The sequence below is a fragment of the Camponotus vicinus genome, unplaced genomic scaffold, assembly GCF_025532165.1.
Source record: "Camponotus vicinus isolate PSW18456_S1 unplaced genomic scaffold, iyCamVici1.0 SCAF_3, whole genome shotgun sequence".
Taxonomy (NCBI): domain Eukaryota; kingdom Metazoa; phylum Arthropoda; class Insecta; order Hymenoptera; family Formicidae; genus Camponotus; species Camponotus vicinus.
Window position 1 is genome coordinate 17,075,656 of NW_028141967.1, and position 26,440 is coordinate 17,102,095.

The 26,440-nt window shown below is 28.9% G+C and overlaps 2 protein-coding genes across 3 annotated transcripts; both read left to right on the plus strand.

Annotated features, from left to right (window-relative positions):
• The first annotated feature begins 5,996 nt into the window (after positions 1 to 5,996).
• Positions 5,997 to 17,555, plus strand: LOC145968054 (UPAR/Ly6 domain-containing protein qvr-like). 2 transcript variants are annotated; one of them, XM_083093281.1, is made up of 5 exons: positions 5,997 to 6,420; positions 7,634 to 7,765; positions 9,781 to 9,828; positions 10,636 to 10,782; positions 11,082 to 17,555. In XM_083093281.1, the coding sequence occupies exons 2-5, from the start codon at positions 7,741 to 7,743 to the stop codon at positions 11,336 to 11,338; spliced, it is 477 nt and encodes a 158-aa protein (XP_082949407.1). In that variant the 5' UTR covers positions 5,997 to 6,420; positions 7,634 to 7,740; the 3' UTR covers positions 11,339 to 17,555. The 2 variants fall into 2 exon arrangements, with proteins under 2 accessions (XP_082949407.1, XP_082949408.1); XM_083093282.1 differs by lacking the exons at positions 5,997 to 6,420; positions 9,781 to 9,828 and having other exon boundaries at positions 9,859 to 10,782.
• A 2,591-nt stretch (positions 17,556 to 20,146) lies between these two features.
• On the plus strand, positions 20,147 to 26,153 carry LOC145968055 (UPAR/Ly6 domain-containing protein qvr-like). The gene is made up of 5 exons (XM_083093283.1): positions 20,147 to 20,733; positions 22,042 to 22,182; positions 24,176 to 24,223; positions 25,164 to 25,310; positions 25,607 to 26,153. The coding sequence occupies exons 2-5, from the start codon at positions 22,158 to 22,160 to the stop codon at positions 25,822 to 25,824; spliced, it is 438 nt and encodes a 145-aa protein (XP_082949409.1). The 5' UTR covers positions 20,147 to 20,733; positions 22,042 to 22,157; the 3' UTR covers positions 25,825 to 26,153.
• The last annotated feature ends 287 nt before the right edge of the window (positions 26,154 to 26,440 follow it).

The window sequence follows — 26,440 nt, forward strand, 5'->3', positions numbered from 1 at the left end:
CAACATTTATCAAGCCTAATTTACGGAAAATTGATCATGTAATTACACTTTGGTTACTTTAATAACAATTTGTAATGTGGTTCGGCATATGCTTGCTTAACGATTATTAGTGGAAGCCCGCTATAATCAGTGGTATAAGCGGATTACCGCGTTGATATTATGGAATGGGCACGCTTAAGATCGTTATTGACGATTTCCATATAAAATTATTTACGAATATCTAATTTTGAACAAGGATATATTACCAGTTTCTTTTAGTAATTCAAGCTAATCCCTTTCCAACAATTTCAGCTGTATAATTTTTGTTTTAATCCTTCGAGATCTCTATGAAAATGCAAAAATTGCTCAAATTATATTTTTAATGCTGCAGTAACGTTATAATGACATCAGTTAAAACTCCATTTATCGAACGTAACAAGAAGTAAAGTGGAAATATACTTCTTTGGTCTACTTTTTCCTTAGTTTTATAGCTTTTAAAGGCCGCAATCCAGCGTCACAATTTTTAAAATTGATATAAAATAAAAATTAAATATATATCAAAATTTAGAAAAATGATGCAAATTATTATTATATTATAGTGTAAATTATTATTATAGTGTAAATCTCTCGTTAGAAATAATACAGTAAATAATTTGTTTAATATTAATAAAATTAACAAAATGTAATTCAAATCGAAAAAAATTGCAGTAACATGTATATTGATAATATAAATATAGTATTAAATAATACTAAATTAATAATATAATGATTATAAATGAATTTAATTATAGTAATATAGTAATACAGTAGTAGTAAAATATCAAATAATTGACTCAATATTAAATGATATTAAAGAAATTCAATTTATTTAATTAATGCTTTTAAAATATTTTAATAAATCATCTGTCTTTGATACGTTATTTCGTAATGAATTAAAGATCAATTCTTGCCACTAAAAAGAGAAAGTTTTAGCTGAATTGCCCCGCGAGCTTCGTCAGGTTTAATCTTGTCAATGACTCGAACTCCATCGGAGGTCCTCTAATAATATAATCGATAAAAGGGAACATCGTATCTTAACGCGATCGTCCTTGACTTTGTTTGATTAGGTTCGCTGGCCTCGTCAAAGCGAGTTTCTTTAACAGAACGAACGATCACGTGCCGAGTGAATTTTTCGCGTTTGGCGCGAGTCCTTTGCGATTCGAGAGATACGATCGATCGGCGTCCATGATAAAGCTGTGAATCGCAAGCTAGCCGCATAATGACTTTTGGCGATGGCCAGCTGCATTGTGACACTGTGATTTAAGTCGGAAGTAATTGCTGCATTTTGAGATTTATGTACTGCAACTCGTAGTTTACTGGTGAAAATACTGCTCGTGAAAATAGTGAATAAAACGCACGAGCAAGGATATTTAAACGACGAGCCGATGTAGGTACAGAAGATGAAGCTCAATTGAGACGGAGGTCTTTGACCTGAATTCTCACGGTGCATTTAAAATTAAATGTGCTTGAAGATCGTTTCATGTATACATCGCGTGCACTCTGCATATAAACTTAACATCAAACAGAAACGCCAAATGTCTGCTAAATTTTGCTTAAAAAAAGAGAAAGAAAAATTCTCCCTGAAATATCATTTAAGAGCTTAATTTTAATTTGTAGGTATCACACACACACACACACACATTATAATCTATATTAATCTATATTTAAAAATATACTTGTATATAAAATTCTTTTATTATTTCTAATTTACAAAACAGCGCTATTAAGATTCGATTTGAAAGTGATAGAGCGAGGGATTAGAAAGAGAGATCGCAACAGATTAAAATAATCTTTATTATAGTTATTCTACAATTATAATGGGAAAATAATATTTCAATTTAATTCATCGTAATTAAAATTTGAATACAAAATGAAATAATTATTTTAAATACAATTAAGATAGAAGGAACATTTCATATGTGAAACGAATACCGTCAAAGGGTTAACGAATGGGTGCTTGGCGAGGAAGCGTGGTACACTCGAGTGAGACGGGGCGAGACGGGACGGCGTCTCTCGTTTTGTCTCATGCCGGAAATCATACATTCGGTGTGATATAACAGATTCGGTTGGCCGGCGCGCGGGGGAGACGCGGGGCGACGAGATGAGCGTGCATCGTGCGTCCGGATGCAAGTGCACCGGGAGTCAACATCGGCGACAGTCGACACTCAACGTCGGTCTGCGGTCGCGGGTTAAAGCCAGAAGCGACAGGCCGCGGCAGTACCTGCATAATGACTCGACTGCAGCCGTGCACTGCGGCGCGCGGGCTCTGCGCGATGCACCGCACCGGTGCAGCCGGACCAATCGTGGCAAGGCCAACTTGCACGCTCCGCGTCCCCGAGATGCATCGATGCATCTTTCACGGATTGGAGTCGGAGCTCGGAGCGTTTTTCGAGGTTTTCGCGGCTCCTGCCCACGTCCTTCTTCGTTTCCGGAGGTGCCCGGAAATATATTGGAGCCCGACATTCTGATTATAGCATTCAGGAAAAAAGACTTTTATTAAAATTATTTTCAGAAAGACGCTCTAATATTATTTCAACATTGAGAGCAGTTTCTTATGATATTTCGATTTGCGTTGTTATAGTAAAAAGTTAATAAATTATTACATCATATTAATTTGTTAATAATAGATTACTTAATTTAATATTATAGTTTGAAGCTAATAAGTTAAGTCTATTTGAACTGATTAAAGAATTAAGTCGCTAATTTAATAATACTTATATCGTATGAATAAGATACAAGATTTTTATAATTAAATATTTATTAAGCTCTAATTTGTCGTTCATACGCTTTAAAATGATAAATAAATTTTTATTTCTATTTTTTTCGAAAAGCAATTTTTATTTCTTAATATTATTCTTATTATATTTTATGAATAGAATAATTTTGTGTGTGTGTTATAATACTATTATTGATATCAAAAATTTATATCATATTTTAAGAATATGATAATAAAACGAATTAATATAATATCAATAGCTTTGCAGATATTATGTTGAATTTGAGGTCAGTTCTCCGACTGCAATAGTTTGTAAGGCAAATTTCGGTAAATTTACTCGCTCTTGACGTCAGCAAAATATATATAGCTAAATCGACTGTTATATCAATTTAAGGTAATATATAATCGATTTAGCTACATGCAGAATGTCCTTGAATCCTTGATATATTGTTTTATTTCACTTGCGATTTTTTTATCAAAACACTATGAATACGTCAAACAATAATAAAAAGAAGATATTTGGTCTACAATATAAAAATAATAATTAATATTATTTTATGATTAATAAATACTTCGTCAAAGAAACGTGATCTTCTATTTTGCACATGATCGACATCTTTCGGTTATAGATTTTTGCCACATATTGTTACAGCGACTCTATTTTGCCGACATTTTTCTCTATTACGTTTTGCCAATAATAAAACTAAATGTCGAGGGTGGAACAGAAAGGAATTTGCTTTAATGTAAGAATTACTTACTGCTGTATAAATCGCATTTATCGACCTACCCATTTGTAATCTCGACAGCTGAGAAAGAACTTTTCGGATTCCTATATTTGCTGCTGTGGATATCTTTTCCAAGTTCGAAAGCAATATATCTTTTATGATACTTGAACTATTTTATCGTTATTGAGAAGATGCAGTTAAAAATTTATAGTTGATTGTTTGAAATAGCTATAAAACATAAAACTTATTTTAATAAATAAAATTTAAAAAAATAAATAACACATAAAATAGTATTTTATTATTTTTAATTAGACTTGCTTTAAATTATTAATTATATTATTTAATATATAATTATAATATTTTCAAGAAAATAAATAAAATAACTATAAATTTTTTGAAAAAATTTGTCATAGAGAGAGTTTATTATCTCTATATTGTAACCCAAAAATATTTTCATTATTACAATCTTCACGCATCTGCAAGTCGAAATAATTATCATCTTACAATTAGTTGGACACAAAGAATTCAATTTATTGATTTCCAATGTCTTTCGACCTATTGTTGAATAAACATTTTTTTTGTTATAATATGCTGTTCCAAATGTTTTATCAACAGTTTTACTAGTTTTGAAAACTAGAAGAAATCAAAATAATTAATATAATGTTAATTCAAAATAAGGATGCAATTAAAAAGAATATTTTTTATCGTATTTAAAATATACACATAATGCATTATTTTTTCATTAAATTTAAGATAGGGGAAATGGAATAAAAGACGATCGGAAGGGAGAAAAAGAAAGGAAGTATAGATTGTGTGGAAATGAGAGTGAATCGTGGGAGCAAATCGTGGGAGAAATGTTTCTTAAGATGAGGAAAAAAAAGGAACTGTTAAGAAATGGTAAAGGAAATATTGGAAGAAAAAAAGGATGACTGAAGAAATTAAAATTGACAAGGGGAAAGAAAAAAAAAAGAAAGAACAAAGAAAGAAAGAAAGAGAGAGAAAACATGCGTATGGACATGTATAAAAAAATACGTATCCCTTGTTTTTACCTATAAAACAACATATTGAAAGCTCATCAAAATCGGAGGGAGAGACTTCCTTTGTGCATCTTCTTGTTAGTCTTAAGTTAGTTTGTAGTAAATGCGTGACCTATAAGTTTATGTTCGTATAATTTTTAAAAGCTCTGTTTATTTTTAATGTTTATAACACTGAGGGAGGACATACAATAACCAATATTATTTATTATTAATATATCAATATTGTATAAATATTTTATTAAGTATGTTTTAATATATTTTTAACTTATTTGCATATTGTCTAATTAAATGAAAAATTCTAATTTAAGAATTATATTTCTATAATAACGATCAACTGTACAACTAATGTTATTTAACATAACTCGCTTAAAAACAAACTTGACTATGAACTACAGAATCTTAATGATAACCTCATTTGACGAGGTTATCATTAAGAGAAAGATGCCGTAGTTTAACTAATTTAAAAATAAATCTATATGAACTTTGGAGACGACAACATCGTCTTATGCAACTGATTTAAAACAAATCTATGTGATTTTGGAATCTTAATGGCAATAATTATCAATATATTGACTTCATAATCACGTGAAAGTAATCGATAGTAAACTGTTATTTTTTATTTTTTCTATTAATCGTGCCTAATTAAAAATGTAATTTTTTTTTACATCAGATCTTTTCGTAAAATTAATCCGATGACAATATCGTATTTTTTATTACATCAAAAATGCGATTAAAATTGATTTTCTATTCTAAAACGAAAATTTTTACATTTTTGTTTTTATATTATTATTATATCATTTTGATAAAGAATGTGTTAAGATTAATTGTTAATCATTCTTAAAATATTATTTAAAATCTCAAAGAGAAGAAATTACTATCATAATTGCGATAAAAAAATGAAAATTTAGGAATTTTTCAATTTTAGGAAAAAATTTCTCAAATTTCCATTTAAAAATCTTTCTTTTTCTAATTTAAAAATCTTTTTTCTAAGATTTTCTTCTGTACACACATTGTTTCAAATATTCTATCGAAAAATATAATTACTTAAATCGATCTAAATTAGAAAAATAATTATCAAGTGTAATAGAAGCATGAAATTAACATGTTTTTTATTATGTTTCAATAACAGAATATATTGCTTTTTATATTTTTTTATTTTTTATTCATCATTTATTTATCTTTTGTGCTTAATTTAGAATTCCTAAGTCTCTCAATTTTCCTGGCTTTCAAATTGCACTGGAAATCTATGCCGCAGAGTGCGCAAGCGCTATTCCTCAATGGACCGACCCGCTTACCTTCGTCTATATAGAATTAATCCTGACATTTACTTTCATTAGATTAATCCTCACATTTTCTCACACATCAATCCTACGACTGATGAAAAACTTTAATGGCTACTTCTATTTTCCAAGCTACATGTTGAATGATATCAGCAAAAGCTATTGTGCTACCATGCATGCTTTGTCGGTATAGTTGCCGCAATGTGAGCACGTGGCATGGACTGGCGTCATATTGATCGACCTGAATCCGCGCTTTAATCGGCGCGTCGACTCGCGCGCTTGTCAGTTCCTTGAAAGCATCTGTGTACTCCGCTTTTACGGCATAATCGCGGCCACGTAGTCGCACTATGGCATCTCACGAAACTGTATCGTGTTGCATTGTGCAACCTCGTTAGACTCATTTCGCCGTCGCCATGCACCGGTGATGTCGACTCGTCGATAGACGTGCTGTGGTGTCTGAGCTTGAAGAGAGTGCATAAAAAGGTGCCAGATATCGTTCAAAGTCGACAATCGAAGATCAAGACAATCGCGAGGGATGACAGTAACCAGTAAACGGAAATAGACTTTGTGTGTGTTAGGCATCTTCTACAAAAAGGATAGCCACGAGAAAATTGAGCTTTTGGATACAGTGGTGCAAAGAAGAAGTATGTGCAAATTTAAGTCTATAAATGCGTTAAAAAATTTGCCTTACAGTCTGAATACAAATAAAGCGAAACTTTTTGATTACAATACAATATTCTGATTTTGCATAGATTTAACCATATATTTCAGTGAATACAGTTAAAATTAAATATTTTTTTTCCTATTATTATTAACATAAAATGATACAAGATAACTTTACATATGAATGTATAGATTTAAAAAGAATCATATAATCTTATATCTGAGAAATCTGCGTTTTGAAGTGATTAAATAATTTTTAACTTTTACTGTAGGTTAAAGAAATAAGCAAAAAGAACTGAATATAATAGGGAAGAAAATTAATTCTAAAATATTTGTTAATTCTTATGAAAGAATTATATTATTTGATTTTATTTTTGTTAATTCTTTCTTAATTCACATATTTTTAACTAAATAATAATATTTACCCCAAAAATTTACAATTAGAATATTTTATGTCATGAAATTAACAATTTATTTTAGCAAATACTGCATTTTTGGTATGTAATTTGATACTGTAGTTTAAGTGTAAAAATATATAAACATATTTAGCATAATATTTGAGATTCACTATTATCTAATATTAATTTACTATTATCTACAGAATTATCATAAAATTTTCCATATTGCTCAGCCTCGTGACTATATAAACAATTTATTGCGTCATTATCTCATTCAGCTGCTAAGTGCTTTAAATTAAGTACTCAATTGTGACAATTCTTAAATACGCATGCATATGCATTCAAAATAAAAATCGCGACAAACGCGATAAAATAATAAGAAATTAGCAATTTAAAATATTATTTTTTTTTAATTTTGGAGGATTTTTATTTATTAGGCACATGCATAAACAGACATCTACACAATAAATATAATAATTCATTAATTTAATATATATACAAACTATTAAATTAAATTGTACCTAAAGTATAACAATTACGACAAAACATTTTTTATTAATGCAAGAAAGTCACATGAATAAAATACTTTAATAAATAAATGGAGTAATAAAATTAATTCACATACTTAATCTAATTATAATTTAATTATTATTGTCTCAAAATCTTCGATAAAAATTAATAAAAAATATTTATCATAAATGATATTCTAACATAAAGCTAAATCTATGAATTTTTAGAGATTTGCTTTTAGAAATCTAATTTTTTTTTATTATAAGATTGACTTACGTAATTTCAGCAAATTTGTCTGAAATATACGGCCGAATCAGTTCGCGCTGGTCGAGCGTTATTCCATGCTTGAGAAAATCTCAATATGACACAAAACTAAGGACATCCGTCGTTAGGATGTGGACAAATCACTTGATAGTGGGTAAGTGCGTCCTCGACGAACTTTTCATTTAATACCGAAAAAGATTTTTCTATATATCTCTCTCAGGAAGATAGCATTAAAATAAGCTTCTCATTTGCGCAAATATTCAAGTATATTTAATGTCTAGTTTTTATAGCTTGAAATTGAACAACCCGAATTGAAGAACAACCAAATAATTTTGTTGCTTGGAATTTTTTTTAAGACAAAAAATATTACAAACAAATATTAAACCATATATTAAAGTACAGGATATATTTTTTGAGTGCAAATTTTAAATTAAAATATGAATGATTGTGCGATTGATAATATATCAAGATGTCGGTATTTTTGGGAAAGTTAACTAATAAATTAATACAACTCTTATTTGCAATTGCTATAAATCTTATTACGAATCTAGAGCGTAAATGTTATTACGTATTCGATTAATCAACACGCGTATGGCCGCTGCCTCCGTGCTGCTAGGTACGTGGACACGTACGTACGTAACATTCATGAGAAAAATCCGCATTTGAAAGTAATCTAAAGAACTGTATATAGTAAAATATATGTGTATGAATATTAATATTGTTTTTTAATTAGTTATTTGAGAAAAATTGTTAAAGAAGTATATTTTGAAGTTTATATTTTTTTACGAATTTTATATTGAAAATACGTATTCTTTAGATTTAATCAAATGCGGAGATTTTTAATTTTCAGAAAAGTGTGTCAGACATCTCCAAATTTTCTTGTTTATTAACCTTTGACTAGATAATTTATTCCATTCAGTATGAAAAAAATCTGCAAAATATATTATAAAATATAATAATATAAATATGTTTTGTAAATATATTTCGATATGTTTCCACTTGATTCGTATTTTTATACTTACTTATGTATTCCGCACATTCTGTAACATTTTTTAATCGATATTCCATCTACAAGAAACCTTTTATATATAAGAAAAAAGTACTTTTATATTACCTTTATACTTCCCACAAATTACGCCGGATTTGCATTCTCATTAAAAATTTGACAAGATAAGAATATCGGTTTAATTTACGTATCTTTATATAACGTTTGTTATATAATCCGCTTATAAACATAAATTCGTGTTCTATATTAAGCAGCAAATCATGAGTGAAATGCAATTTTTCTCACTAATTTAAATAATTCCTACACATATACCACAGAAGTTTTTAATCGTTTGCCCTTTTACACCTATTATATACACGTATTAAAAGCATGTAAAAAATATATAAAATCTCATAGTTTAATTGTTACCCCTATGCATCGTCCTAAATATATATTATAATATATAAATTGAAATGCATTCAGAATATCTCTCTTTTTGAAATCTCTATTTTTCATTTTTCCAATCCAGTTTTTCAAGATTAATCTATAAGCATACAAATAAAATGTGTTTTTTAAAGCTCTTTTGTGATCAGCCAAGTGCGGAAGAATTTAATTTTTAGACTGCAGTAGATATTATGTCACTTGCTGTTCTATATACTTTGTTCTATATATTGTATGCTTTGTGTATTCTATTTGCGTTCTTACATTATATCATGTATATACCATATTCCATATATCTATGTATATACCTTTCATATCCTATGCTACATACTGTATTCTTGGTCATTAAGCACCAGAGGGAAATTTTTTACCATACATTTACTTATAAATTCTATAAGGATAAAAACTCTAACTTCAAACTATACAACTATACAAACTATACTTGATTTGGCAAATCTGGACGTGTCTGCCGCACGATTCCTCTTTGATCATTCGAGTGATAGCATTATTAGATAGCGCAACTGTCAGCGGTTCCTAACATCATTAATATCAATACGCTAGAGCCGAGCTATAGAGGCAGTAGCGATTGTAGTGATAGTCGCAGCCACCGTAGCCCGGCTGTATAATAGCGCTAGTACTGTCGCTTGTGTTGCCAGATTTATATATACATCGAATTAATTAAACTAGTAATCTGCGTACGAACACACATTGTCTAAATGCAATAACCCATCTTTCGTTTTCAGCGGCAATTTTACTCGCGGTTGCCAACGTCTGTCGTGCGGAGTGCCAGAGTGAGTGATTAAACCAGCTTATTCTCCTAGGTGTGCCCGTGCCGTGTCGTCGAATTCGTTCGCTAGGGACTTGATGAAACTCGATGCGCCCGCGGCCAAGTGACTCTCACCAGAATATTCACTCCCAGGATATGCTCGGGGGCCGGGGGAGAAGCATTCTCCGCCGGAAATTAATCGGCTGAGTTCGTTTTCGCCCTAAACTGGATGAAGAACATGGGAAATTCGTTTACTAAAAATCTGTCGCTTCAGGACTATTTTAACAATCGGAGATGTGTTGAATTTTGTTTCAAATAAATCAAAAATAAAATCACAAGTATCAATCAACAATTTATCCCTATTCTCGTCCAGTTTCATCGAGCACATAGCTACACCACCGAAGTACTCGCACCTTTTTATTGTGTCGTGAAAAGCGAACAGTGCCTGATATTTGTCTTTTAGAGCTCACGCGCGCGCGGGCGCCCATCGATGCAAAGAATCTTACATGAGAAGATGTGCACTTGGAAAGCGATGTATCCCCGAAGTAAAAATCTCTAGTCACTTAGCCTCTAAATAGCGCAACTAGATCGAGATTATATAATTTATTTATATTGAATACTTCCTAATCTTACATATCTGATTTTGAATTTGTCAGCTAAATTTTTTTTATCTCTTTTTAGTCTATTATAATTGCTTGTTTAACACTAAACGTTATCTTGATTAAATTTTAGCTATAAATTTGTTCATCATGTGAAACTTTAACTTCGTGTACATTCTTTTCCGAGTGCGATAAAGGTAATGCATGGTTTTTGAGAATGCTTCTATTCGCAGCTCGCTCCATTTACTGTTATGAGTGTGACTCATGGACGGATCTCAGATGCAAGGATCCTTTCAACTACACTGCATTACCCAGGGACCAACCACCTCTATTGACCTGTAACGGATGCTGCGTGAAAATGGTCCGCAACGCGAAATCACGTGAGTATTTATAACTTTGGCATAAAAGATTTATTCTAGAAAACTAGAAATTTTTGTATGAGAGTTTAGATTAAATTTTTATTGACAAAATTTGATGACAGAAATTAAGAAAAGAATCTGACAGATTTTTCACATGTAATAATTAATATATAATTTTTTAAATTAATAAATAATTAGTAGTATAAATGTATTAAAAATGTATCTTTTATTGTATTATAAATTATATAGATAAATTTATCATGAATCTATAAGGAACTGTAAGAATTTAATTGCTGCTTATCGTTCTTTTTTCCTTGCAGCGTATGAGAGCGTGAGGAGAACCTGCACCTCGCAACTACAAATAAACTTATTCATGGTGGACCACGTGTGCATGATGGAAAGTACCGGCACTGGTCACATGTGCTTCTGTGAGGAGGATATGTGCAATCGTGTAACCCCGACCTCGCGCTCGAATCCCGTACTCCTGCTGATCCTGTCGACCATCCTTGTTCTACGCTCGGCCGTCTTAGGAGCCTCAGCTTGCTTTGTAGAACGTTGCAATTATCACGTCGTATAACACTAATTAATTCGATCCACCCATCGCAGTGGCGTCCAATCATATCCTTCGTAGAGATTCTAGCGAGTCGACAACACGACCACTCGTCGGAACGAACGATCGAGCTGGCTTCGATCCTAAAGGCTAGACCCTTCGAGATGTAAAAGAAAGAAATAGCCGAAAGAAAGTAAAAGTGGCGGACGATTGATGTAACTATCATTGGTTTTATGACTCTTTCAAATTCACGTCATCGATCCAGCCACACAATCGCGTGTAGAAATATAAAATATATTTCTATAATACAAAAATTTTATCAAAGTTACATATCTTACAATAAATAATAGGTCAATAACAGAAAATGAGATGTGCTCGAAACATATTGAACGTTGCAAAGAAATATATATACATTTATAAATAGTAGACATATCAGCAAAAATAATATTTATTCATCTATTCTTATAAATATTTTATTATGCATTATAAATTAAATTAATTTTACATTATATTTTAAAGAAAAAGTAGAAAATAAAACTGAAGTTGAAATAAAGCTAATATTAATTTGCATTTTGCGATGCTTGGTCATATATAATTGTAACATTGAATTCTATGATCCATTATTGAAATCAAATTCAATTTTCTTCTACTGAGAGTTGCACAATTTGTGTGCATCGTTCGTTCCGATTATTGGCCTTAGATAGCATCGAGAATATCTAAGCGTTTCTTGTGTAGCAATCATCCCGACTGTCCAATCGATTTCTCTGACGATTTTAACACAAGTTCGAGTTCTTTGTTAGTTGCTCTTTGAGCAAGCACGGCTAGCATCTTTACAATGCATTCGTGATATAAGCTCTGAGGAAGGAATTTTATGAAAGAAAGAATATTTAAAATAAATGTCTAAAATATAAAATATTGAATATACGTATCAAATATTAAATATATCTATTGAATATTGAATATTAAATAATTCTTGAAGGATGAATCTAAATTACGTTTGTAATGTAAAACAGAAATAATACAATTTATTAGAGAAAGTATTTTCGATTTTTACTATAATTTTCTGATATATGGCATATGAATTATTCCGAATTAATTATTTACATAAGTTATATAACTGCAATATTTCTTGCTTAAATTCATTCAATATTCTTGTTTTACATATTTAACTATCATAATGTATTATAAATTTTAATTGTATTGCATAATTTTTGAGTTAAGAAAAAATATTCCACTTATAAATCAACAAGTAAAATCGAGAGAAATTCATCAATATTCGTTGAAATTGAACTCCGTCCTCGGCGTTGTCGTTGCATGTATTCAATCGTCGTCTGAGAACATCGATGATGGATTAACCGTTTACCCTAATAGTACTGCAAAAAGAATAACCAATGTGGATACTCTAGTTTTGGGTTTTTCTCACGAAATTGCACCTCACTGTGTTGTTTCTCTCATTCTAATGCGACAATGTTCGACGCGACTGGTCGAGTTTCTTACAATGCGAGAATTTAAAGAGCACAGTAAAATTGCACGACTTATGAGCACCGGTCTGCATAATTTAAAAAAATGTATGTATAGAGTATTCAAAATACTTTTAATTTTGAAATAAAATTAAATAAATGAGTTAAAGTTTTATTAATTTAAAAATTGTAATTTTTCTCATGCAATAATGCAAATAATGTATAAAAATATTTAAAAACGAGTTACTATAATTCTTCATAATAATTAGAATTTTTAATTATATGAAGCAGAAAAAAATTGAATAGACATCTTTCCGAATTATATCTTCGCGTTTATGTTTATTGTTTATTGTTATACATACATGCATTATATCTGGCAATTATCCATTTAGTTAATTTAGTATCGCAATATGTTAATCCTAAAATAATTATTACATGATGATAACGACAATATTATAAAAAAAAACGGTGCTCATTCGTCAGGTAAATTTAATCAATTTAGCAAAAAGCTTCCTTGATTCCACTCAATCACAACTCTCACTCACTGTTCTTCACACCGTCTTTTTCTCTCTCTTTCTCTCTTTATTATAGAGCCTGATTCTTTACCTATGCACTCTTCTCTCGTTTTTTTCATTCTTCAACAGCGCAACTTTCTCGTAGATACTTTGTCCGTTAGTTATTCTAATAAAACATTCTCATATTCAAAGTGACGGGGAAGCATTGAGTCTATGATAGAAGGCGAGCTTGTATTATAGAAAGACTACTATACTTTAGATAGCATGATTGCAGCATGCACATCCAACAGACAGCATTAACAGATGCAGAAAGGAGCGGCCGGAACGAGCAACGAGGATGACATTTTTTAATTCTGGAAGTTATCACAATATATATATGCGCACGTTTTTCGAAACGGGAATAAGTCTCGTAAAAAAACATTTTCTGTCCAAAAATCTTAAAGAATTTCTAATTTATCGACATATAAAAATTATAAAGTTTAGAAGGATTAAAATTTCAATACGGCTACACAAAACTCTTTGAAATTTTAAATAGTGAGAAATTTTGAATTTTAGTTCTAAAAATTTAAGAATTGTTTCATATAAAAGTGATTTAAAATTTGGAAACTGAAAAAAGTCTAAATTTTAAAGATGAAAGTAAATTTCTAAGTATGAAAAATTTCTAAATCTTCTGAAAAAGAGTGCATACTCAAGAATATAAATCGATAGTTGCAAATATAGATGAAGTTACAATTAGAAGAAAAGTCGCGTCATAGACGAAAATGAAGATAAGTGCATGGATTGTAGCGTTATAAGGCTGTACGAATTATGGAAAGTCAGCGCAGAAATATTTTATATTTAATCGCAAAAACTTTAATCATAAATCTGAATTTATTAAATTTGCACATAAAGATTAATATAAAATGTCTCATGTATGTACTTATAATCATATAATTTTGGAGAAGAATGGCGAGTAAGGAACATACAAAAAAAAGTAAAAGGGGAAAAAATTATTCAAATCCAATTATATAATTATTTTCTTCTTCTAAGAAAAGATATATATTTCTCTCTCTCAATTTTATATAAACGTCTTCTATATGTATTTAGAATGTAATGCTTTATAAAATAATTTAACTTAATTGTTAAATAACTATTTCCATTACTATTTCAGATAAGAAATATCCTTACGTTTAACTATGATCTAGTATGCAAGAAACTTTGTCGTTCGATTTTCACATAACCGTACAGCAACATCTTGCATGAGATTGCATGTCGTTATTATTCTTGCGTGTGAACGAGTATTCCACTTCCACTGGTCAATGGTGGAAAGCGAACAGCGTTTACGCACTAAATTCTTAAATTTTATTACATGTACTTTATCAAATTATATACGAGTTATATACGCGATCAATGAAATCTGAAAAATTCAAAGTTTTTTTCACGTTCATGCAGATCCGAAAAAATTATACCGCTGTTTCTTTCTACCCATGACTCGTTCGAATGCAATAACAACAAGAACAATAACAGCATTCACAAAAATAACAATTATAACAACTAAATAACCCACGATACCTTCCACCCCGACTGCAACGCAAAACAGACGAAAAGCAAAGCACAACGTGGGCCTTCAGCTTCGTTTGTGCCGCAATTAACGAGCCTATCGCTTCTGATAAAAATCATATTCAGTTGCTAAATCGAGCTTAGTCTCACTCGATCAGATCTCAACCATTCAGCAGAGAAAACTATTGAATCATCTATTCGTGGCATTCAAATCTACCCATCGATTATGTACAACTTTAGTTACATATAATTTAGCTAGTATTTGTCGATAAAATATGAAATGTTTATAAAATAATTTTATTTCTTAACGTGCAAGTCATAGTCATGTCAAGTCGCCTTTTCACCGTTAAAAATGTTATGCCAAAGTATTTTGCATGTAAGTGCAAAAAATTTAAATGTCACCGACTGCCACTCGATGATGGTGCAATCGTCCTCTCTGCCGAATGCAATCGTCGATCGTCGAAATCGCTCGAGACTGGCACGGCCAAGCTGAACGCGCATGTCCTCACAGAGAGGCTTTCGAAGCGGAGCCTCTTGCCAAATAAGCTTCGGTGCTTGCTTGACCGATGGCGAGCAGACCGATGTTTCTCTGGCAAGCCATGCGGCTCGTGTCGCGTCATTTGTTCATTGTCGCACGCGCGGCTGCGAGGCTACCCGTTCTATATTTCTCGTCGCGATTTATGCCACTCTTATATCTCTCCTCTAACCCTTTGGGTTTTTCCTTTATTCCTTCAATTAACTTCATCTAGCATCCTTTGATCTCTCAATCTAAGACGCTTTGTTCATGTCAGATATAAGCGCTCTTCGCTCGAGGAAACTGCTCCAGTTGAATTTTATTGACTATATATATTTGCTTTTTCAATAATCACACAAAACTGATGACTATTGTTCTTCTCGTATGAAGATGTCTTTGACTTAAACAAAAATTGTTACGTGATATTTAAAGTTTATTTATGACTATAAATAAATTTATCTATGTATATACGGACAAGAATGTTTCTTACATAATCTAAATGTCACTATTTATATACATCTTATTGCAAAATTAAAGATTATACGATTATAATTTATAAAATAATAATGAAAACTAAGCTTTACTTAATTAAAGTATTGTTCAAAATAAAATTGATTAATCTTTAATTATAAAGTATTTCTGTCTAGTTTATAAATTCTTTCTTGAATAATTCTGAATCGTAGTCTTAATCAAAATACAGATACACACAGTTTCCTAAAAAACACGTACATCAAATTTTAAATTAATTTTCCAAAGAATTCAAAATAATTATCTCTCTGACTAACAATTTTATATATATACATAAAACATGTTTAAAAAGTTAGTTAGCGAAGAAATGTTGAAAAACAGTGGAAAGAGCACGTTTCCTCGTTTCTAAATCCGAGACATGGAAATTTTGATGTCGAATCTCTCGCTTACTATTAATAATCGGTATTAAACCTGGCCTCGCAGCTGAAAAGTATCCACGTGTATAACTAGTAAGTTAGTCTATTTGCAATATGGATTATTTAGCATATCAATGATAAGCAAAAACGAATGTAGATATAAGAAAGAATATTTTAATCCTTTAACTCAATAACTTAAATTTCTAATTTTATGTATTAGAAATATATTTCTCTTAAAAATTGAGGAAAATACAATTTTGCATAAATCAAGAAGTGAATTCAAATTAACGGTTAAAGGATTAATTTTTGGAATACATTGTATTAATATATTTTACTTCTATACGACATAAATGTGCGATTATATAATTGTATAAGTATATATGTATAAGAGATAATTGAAAGAAATAACTTTCATTTTATAATAATATATCATAAAATTATGTTAAAATGTGAAATGACGATAAACATATCCTTCGTTCTCGAATCGTTAAATAATTAACATATTTTACCATATCAATAGGCTTTTAATATACATATATATATATAACATATATTACATTTTATTTGTAAATGTAGAAGGCGATGAACATTATATACAATATATTTCTGTTATCGTCTATATTGATAAAATGTAAAATGACGATAAACATATCCTTTGTTCTCGAATCAAATAATTAATATATCTCGAATTAAATAATTAATGTATTTTACCATATCAATAGGCTTTAATCTATTTTTGTGAATTTCTATAAGAAATATCGACTTAACTCCTATTAGTTGAATCCAGCTAAATCTTATTTTTATGGAATAACAAAGAAAAATTACTCTTATTCAAACGTATTTGTAGTTTTAATCTCTTTACTTTTATTATTATGGTATATTCTGTCGCAAATTTGTAAATAGCTTTGCAAGCAAAAAGAAGAAATATTTTTTTAAGTTATATAATAAATTAACGAAAAAAAGTTAAATATATATGCAAGATTTTGAATTTAATGATTGTAAATATAAAATAATTCTTAGATGAAAGATAATTTATTAATAACTTAATGCTCAATTTTGTATCGTCACTTATGTAGCAAATAGTTTGAAAAAGTTATAATATTATACTTCTTGCAAAAAATTTAATGAAAATGTTATATTAAGTTGCTGGATATTGTAGAATTAAATAAATTTTCTTAATTCCAGATATTTTAACAATATATTTACATTGATTATTAATATTATTATATTTATTTATTATTTATCTTTCTATAAACTTTTAGAGACTATTTTATAATATTATATATTACTTATTAATGCTCCCCACAATCCAGATTTAATCAACTTTAAATTAATTTAAAAATAATATATATGTATATATATGTTATCTAATTTATATATTTTATATCTAGTTTATTTAAATATTATATATATATATATATATATATATATACTGTAGACAAAAGATATAAGCAGAAGAAATGATTACATAGAATATTCTGATTTGTATACATAAATGTTATAAATAAAAGATGTTACGAAAATATTTTTTAATTCCTGTAAATATGTCGATCATTTTTAACTTAAAATTTATTAATTTTTTAAAATCTGTATATATATATATATATATATATATATATATATATATATATATATATATATATATATATATATATACGGATATATAAAAAACCGTATGAAATCAAATAATGAAATTGCATATGACAAAATATTTAATATATTGATAATTATCCGAATATATAATATATTGATTATTGTCCGAACTTTTTAATTCTTTTGTGTGTGTAAGAAATATATATTAAAATATATATATATATATATATGTATATATATATATATATATATATATACATATAATATTAATCTTTTAATATAACGTTAATTAAAATAAATAAATATTTTTTGCAGAAATTTTTAGACAGATGCATCTACGATAAAAATATACTATTTATATATTTTAATATATATTTCTAGGGTTTTTAATATATATTTCTTACACACACAAAAGAATTAAAAAGTTCGGATAATAATCAATATATTATATATTCGGATAATTATCAATATATTAAATATTTTGTCATATGCAATTTCATTATTTGATTTCATACGATTTTTTATAAATATTGCATTCTACGCCATTTTGACACACACACACACACACACACACACACACACACACACACACACACACACACACTACAGTATTCAAAATAAAACATTACTTATTTTTTTCATATGTTATTCTTTTAGTACATTCATATAAAGTCAATACTTCAACGTTTTATAGATTTAGTTATTTTAATAAACAATATAATTTTCACAATTATATATTTTTTAATTAATGAATTAATAAATAAATTTTACAAAATTTATTAATATATATACATTTATTTATCAAATCTTTAACTTTTCTTTTTCATTCAGAAACATTGCATCCCTCAAAAAATTGTATATGTTTTAAAATATGTACATGTTTTTTAAGATAAATATTTAAGATAGATATTTTGTAAAATCGATATTTTTAAGATTTTTTAATGATTTCGAAGTTAATCTTTTAATTAATCAGGAATTCTATTCTATTTTAAGATTTACTTAGCGAGACAAAATTTCACTTGATATCAACTAATGATATATTGCAAAAACAATTTTAAATTATTAGATTGCAAAAAGTGGCTTCGAGTGCAATTTGTAGAATTTGTGTAGAATAGTAACCACATTTTTTATAGAATTCCTTATTGCTATGTCTCCTTCATTTGTCTTCCCTTGAACGAGTTCTAAATTATTTATATAGGGCGCTGACTACCGATAGCAATTATAGTTTCATTTCTGAGAAAGCCTGCGTTGGCCGAAGAGATGATAACAATGTTAGCACCATTGTTTTTGGCATCAATACTGATTAATGTATTATTTACTACTATGTAACTCGAACCAATCTTGCGACAGTTAGTGTTAATCTCGGATGCTTTGGAACTATCAAATTCCATCCAATTATGAGCAAGTGATTTATCTGTAATAGTCATATTATAGGTCATGCAATATATCATGTTTTTATTATTTATAGTATCAATATATCATTATCAGAGCCGCTCATTTTATCAACATCGGATATTGATTCACACGTCCCAATATATACTTATCTTCTTTCATTAATGGAAGGAGAAGCTTTTCGAAAGGAGAAGCCAAAAGTGGAGCAGCAAATGTATCCTTGAGAAATACACAATATTTATTTATTCAATATAATTTTATACAAAGTAACATATAAAAGTTCATTAAGTTTTGTATAAAGTAACATATAAAAGTTCAATAAATAAAAATAAATAAAAATTAATAATAAATTTAAAGTGAAATTTATAATGAAATTTATTTTTAGTGAAAGATTTTATTAAAGATTAAATTTATTTAAATAAACCTACGTAAATAGAAAAAAATAGGTAAATAATAAAAATTTGTTTTTTTTTGTATTATTTTATATATATATGTATATATATATATATATATATATATATATATATATATATAATTATTTAAAATAATAAATTTAATAATCATAAACCTTAATTTAATATTTTAAATCTATCTAAATTAGAAAAATAATTATCGATTGTGTAATAGAAGTGTAAAATCAACACATTTTATTTTCATTATGTTTCCATAGCGGATTATCCTATTTTTTATATTTTTTAATTTTTTATTTATCATTTTTTTATCTTTTACTTAATTTAGTAGACTTTAGTAGTACTTAATTTAGTAGAGTTCTCTTAATTCTTTCATTTATTGGCTTTCAAATTTCTGGAAATCTATATCGCAGAATGCGCAGACGCTATTCTTTAATGAACGGACCCTCTTATTTTCGTCTATATAGAATTAATCCTAACATTTTCTTTTATTAGATTAACCTTAATATTTTTTATCATTAATTCGACGGCTGATAAAGAAAAAGCTTTTATGGTCACTTCCATCTTCCAAGCTTCATATTGAATGATATCAGCAAAAGTTATTGTGTTACCATGCATGCTTTGTCGTGTAGCAGCAAGCTTTGTCGGTATAGTTACCGCAATGAGAGCACGTGGCATGGACTGGCGTCATATTGATCGACCTGAATCCGCGCTTTAATCGGCGCGTCGACTCGCGCGCTTGTCAGTTCCCAGAAAGCATCTGTGTATTCCGCTTTTACAGCATAATTGTGGCCTCGCATCATGACATCTGACGAAACTGCATCGTGCTGCATCGTGCCCAGACGTTAGACTCATTTCGTCATCGCCATGCATCGGTGATATAGACTCATCAATAGACGCGTTAAGGTGTTCGAGCTTGAAGAGAGTGTACAGAAAGGTGCCAGATATTGTTACAAAGTTTCGACAATCGAAGATCAAGACAATTCGAAATGACACTAACCAATAAATGAAAATGAATTTTGTGTGTTAGGCATCTTCTAAGAAAAGGATATCAGTGTTTACCACTTCTGAAGAAAAATTAAACTTCTGGATTCAGTAGTGTTAAAGAAGAAAAAGTATGTGCAAACATAAATTTATAAATGCATTAAAAAATCTGTTTTACAGCCTGAACATTAATAACGCAAAAAAATATTTCTTTTCGATTGCATACAATATTGAGATTTTGTACAGCTTTAACCATATGTTTTACTGAATATAATTAATTAAACATTCTTTACCTTATTATTATTAACATAAAATGATACAAAATAATTTTGCATATGAATAATGTATATATTTAAAAAGAGTTACATGAGATTTTAGATCTGTCAAATCTCTGTATGTTTTGAAGTGATTAAATAAACAATGTTTAAAACTTTTACTAGAATAAAAATTTTAGTAAAATAAAGAAATAAGCAAAAATTTAACGTGGTACAGGAGAAAATTAATTCTAAAACATTTGCGTTAATTCTTATGAAAAAATTACATTATTTGATTTAATTTTTATCAATTCTTTTTTAATTCACACATTTTTTACTGAACAATAATATTTACCCCAAAAATTTACAATTAGAATATTTTATGTTATAAAATTCACAATCTATTTTAGCAAATAATGCACTCCTTTGATATGTAATTTATCTGATCTTATCTTGATACTGTAATTTAAATGTAAAAGTATTTAAATATTTAATTCACTATTATAGCATGATATTTAATTCACTATTAGCATAATATTTAACTATTATCTAACATTAATTTACTATTATCTACAGAATCACGAAATTCCATATTGCTGAGCCTCGTGACTATTTAAACAATTTATTGCGTCATTATCTCATTCAGCTGCTAAATGCCTTAAGTTAAGTACTCAATTATGACAATATGCACGCATATACATTCTCAAATATGCACGCATATATATTTAAAACAGAAAACACAAAAAATACATAAAATAATAAAAATTACCAACTAATTAAAAATATTATTTAAAAAAAATTTTTATAAATTTTTATTTGTTAGATACACACACATACATGTAATACATATAATAATTCATTATTTTAATATATATAAATATATACAAAACATATTTATTAAAATATTAATTAAATTATATTTAGTAACAGTAACGAAAAAACATTTTTTTATTAATGCAAAAAAGTTACATGAACAAAATATTCTAATAAATAAATGAAGTAACAACTAATTCACATAATTATTCTAATTACAATTTTACAATCATTACTGTCCTAAAAGCTTACATTAAAATTAATAAAAAATATTTATAAATGATATTCTAACATAAAGATCTAGATCTACGAATTTTTAAAGATTTGCTTTAAATTTAAATTTTTTTATAAGATTGATTTGCGTAATTTCAGCAAGATTATCTGAAATAAACGGCCGAATCAACTCGCGTTAATCAAGCACTGTTTGATACTTGAGAAAGTCTCTATGACACAAAGCTAGACGAGATATAAAAACATCCGCCGTCAGGATGTGGACAAATCACTTGATAGTGGGTAAGTGCGTCCTCCACGAGCTTTTCATTTAATACCGAAAAACATTTTTCTATATATATCTCTCAGGAAGATAGCATAAAAATAAGCTTCTCATTTGCGCAAGTATTCAAGCATATTTAATGTCTAATTTCTACAGTTTAAAATTGAAGAATAACTAAATAATTTTATTGCGTGGAATTTTTAAGCCAAAAAAATATCATAAGCAAATATCAAACCATATATTAAAGTATAGGGTATATTTTTTTGAGTGCAAATTTTTTAAATTGAAGTACAAATAATCGTGATTAATCATACATCAAGACGTCGTTAATTCTGGAAAAGTTTAACTAATAAATTGGTACAACTCTTATTTGCAATTGCTATAAATCTTATTACGAGTCTAGTTCGTAAATGTTACGTATTCGATTAAGCAACACGCGTATGGCCGCTGCTTCAGTGCTGCTAGGTACGTGGACACATACGTACGTAATATCCATGAGAATAATCCGCACTTGAAAATAATCTAAAGAACTATGTAAAAGATGGAAATGAATATTATAATATTTTTTAATTACTCATTTAAAAATAGTTGTTAAAAAGATTTTAGAATTTATAATTTAGAATAGATTTTAGAAATTATAATTTTCTACAAATTTTTTATCGAAAATACAAATTCTTTAGATTTAATCAAATGCGGAGGTTTATTTTCGGAAAAGTGTGTCAGGCATCTCCAAGTTTTTTTGTTTATTAATATAAGTGCTTTTGATTAGATATTTTATTCTATTCAATATGAAAAAAACCTACAAAATATATTGTAAAATATAATAACATAATAAATATTTTGCAAATATATTTTAATGTTTCTATTTTATTTGTATTTTTCTACTTCCGCACATCTATAACATTTAATGTTCGATATTTCATATACGAGAAACCTTCCATAAGAAGAACTTATATTTCTCATAAATTATATCGGACTTGATATATATCGAACAATCATCAAAAGTTGCCAGGAAAAGAATATTGATTCAATTTATTTACAACGTTTGCTATATAACACACTTATAACCATAAATTCGTATTCTATATGAACTAGCAAATTATGAATAAAATCCAATTTTTCCTACTAATTTAATAAATAATTCCTACACATATATCCCACGGAAGCTTTTAACCATTTGCCCTTTTACACTTATTATGCACGCGTATTAAAAGCATGTAAAAAATATAGAATCTGAAAGTTTAATTTCTTTTGCATCGTTCTAAATTTATGTTATATAATATATATATATATATATATATATATATATATATATATAACTTTTATTAAAATGCATTGAGATATATCTCTTTCATTATATATATTATATATGAAATCTCTATCTCTTATTATTTCAACCTAATTTTTCAAGATTATTCTATAAGCATATAAAATAAAATGTATTTTTCAAAACTCTTTTGTGATCAGCCAAAAGTGTGGTCGAATTTAATCTTTAGAATACAGCACATATTACGCATTATTTATATTATTCTATACTTTGCTTTATATACTGTATGCTTTGTGTATTCAATTTGTTCCTATACTGTATGAATCATATATATACCATATTTTATGTCCTGTATTCTCGGTCATCTAGCACCAGAGGAAAATTTTTTATTATATATTAACTCATAAGTTCTATAAGAATAAATGCAAGCTTCAAACTATATAACGATTTAGCAATTCTGGATGTGTCTGCTGCACGATTCCTCTTTAATCAATCGAATGATAGCATTATTAGATAGCGCAGCGGTTTACCATCATTAATATCAATACGCTAGAACCAGTAGCGGTTGTAGTGATAGTCGCAGCCACCGTAGCTCGGCTATATAATAGCGCTAGTATGGCGATTTATAGATACACATAGATATACATAGATTTATATACACATACACATCGAATTACTTAAATTGGTAATCTGTGTACACACATACGCGTATTGCCTAAATGCAATAACCGATCTTTCGTTTTCAGCGTCAATTTTACTCGCAGTTGCCAACGTCTGTCGTGCGGAATGCCAGAGTGAGTGATTAAGCTAGCTTACTCTCCTAGGTGTGCCCGTGCCGTGTCGTCAAACTCGTTCGCTAGGGACTAGAGAAGCTCGATGTGTCCGCGCCCAAGTGTCTCTCACCAGAGAATTTACTCCCAAAAATATCCTCGAAGGAGAAGCATTCTCCGCCAAAAATTAATTGGCTTAGTTTGTTTTCGCCTAGAACTGGACGAAGAATATGAGAAATTTATTTGTTGCTAAAAATCTGTTACTTGAGGACTATTTTAATAATCGGATGTGTTGAATTTTATTTTCGATAAATCAGAAATCACAAGTCTCAATCAACATAGTTTAATTATATTCTTATCTAATCTCTTATCGAGCACAGCTTCTTTATTGTCCCATGAAAAGCGAACGTTGCCTCATATTTATTTTTTAAAGCTCACGCGCGCGCGGGCGCCCATCGACATACAAAGAATCTTACATGAGAAGATGTGCACTTGGAAAGCGATGTGTTCGCGGAGTAAAAATCTCTAGCCTTTAGATATTTCAATCAGCGAGATGACAAATCGAGATTAAATAATTTATTTAAACTGAATAATTCCTAATCGTGATTTTGAATTTGTTAGCTAGAATCATTTTTTTATTTTTTTAGTCTATTATAACCGCTTATTTAGTGCTAAATATAATTGTTTAGAATAAAGTTTACTACAAATTTATGCATTATATATCGTGTCCATTATTAATATATATCCTATTTTACAAATATTTGTTATAAATATAATACTAAAAAGCGATATTTAATACTAAACGTGGAGTCAAAATATCTATAAAAATCTGTAAAAAAATTGAACATTTTTATATATGAAAAGCTGTGGCTGTAGATGAATTATTAAGTTTTGACTTCGTATACATTCTTTTCCGAGTGCGATAAAAGCGATGTATGATTTCTAAGAATGCCTCTATTCGCAGCTCGCTCCATTTACTGTTATGAGTGTGACTCATGGACGGATCTCAGATGCAAGGATCCTTTCAACTACACTGCCCTACCCAGGGACCAACCGCCCCTGGTGTCCTGTAACGGATGCTGCGTAAAAATGGTCCGCAACGCGAAATCACGTAAGTATTAAACTTTTCTAAAAAGATTTGTTCTAGAGAGCATACAATTTTCTATATTAGATTAAATTTTAATTGACTAGATTTGAAAGGGAAAATTTAATTAAAGAATCTGACGGATTTTTCACATGCTATAAATAATATATAATTATTTTATTATAATAAAAAGAAAGATAAGTATTAAAGGTATATTAAAGATGTATTTTTTATTATATTATAAATTACGAATATGTTTATGTGGAATCGTGATTATATAAACAAGAATTTAATTGCTGTTTATCGTTCTCTTTTCCTTGCAGTGTACGAAAGCGTAAGAAGGACCTGCACTTCGCAACTACAAATAAATTTATTCATGGTGGACCACGTGTGCATGATGGAAAGTAGCGGCACTGGTCACATGTGCTTCTGTGAGGAGGATAAATGCAATCGTGTATCCCCGACCTCGCGCTTGAATCCCGTACTCCTGCTGATCCTGTCGACTATCCTTGTTCTACGCTCGGCCGTCTTAGAAAACTAAGCTTGCTTTGTAGAACGTTTCAATGCGCACGTCCTATAACACTAATTAACTCGATCCATCCATCGCAGTTGCGTCCAATCATATCATTGCGTCCATCCTTCGTAGAGATTCTAGCGAGTCTATAACACGACCACTCGTCGGAACGAACGATCGAGCTGGCTTCGATCATGAAGGCTAGACCCTTCGAGATGTAAAAGAAAGAAATAGCCGAGAGAAAGTAAACAGTAGTGGACGATTGACGTTTCACTGTAGTTATTAAGTTTGTGCCTCTTTCGAACGCACGTCATCGATCCATTCACATAATTGCGTGTAGAAATATAAAATATAACATGTATATATAATATATAATATGTATATGTATATATATATATATATATATATATATATATATATATATATATATATATATATATATATATATTATATCTATGATATAAAAATTTTATCAAATTTGCATATCTTATAATAGATAATGCATAACTGAGAATGCTAAGATGAGCTTCATACATATTGAGCAAAAAAGAAAAAAAATATATATATATTAATTTAACATTATAATGCATAATAAAATCTTTTATAAAAATAGATGAAAGAATAAATATTATTTTTGCTACTA

Coding starts and splice junctions, on each gene's coding strand:
- LOC145968054 (XM_083093281.1), top strand. CDS start 7,741: ATGTGGACAAATCACTTGATAGTGG. Junction 9,829..10,635: donor CTGTCGTGCGGAGTGCCAGA/GTGAGTGATTAA, acceptor TTCTATTCGCAG/CTCGCTCCATTTACTGTTAT. Junction 10,783..11,081: donor GGTCCGCAACGCGAAATCAC/GTGAGTATTTAT, acceptor TTTTCCTTGCAG/CGTATGAGAGCGTGAGGAGA.
- LOC145968055 (XM_083093283.1), top strand. CDS start 22,158: ATGTGGACAAATCACTTGATAGTGG. Junction 22,183..24,175: donor GACAAATCACTTGATAGTGG/GTAAGTGCGTCC, acceptor TTTCGTTTTCAG/CGTCAATTTTACTCGCAGTT. Junction 25,311..25,606: donor GGTCCGCAACGCGAAATCAC/GTAAGTATTAAA, acceptor TTTTCCTTGCAG/TGTACGAAAGCGTAAGAAGG.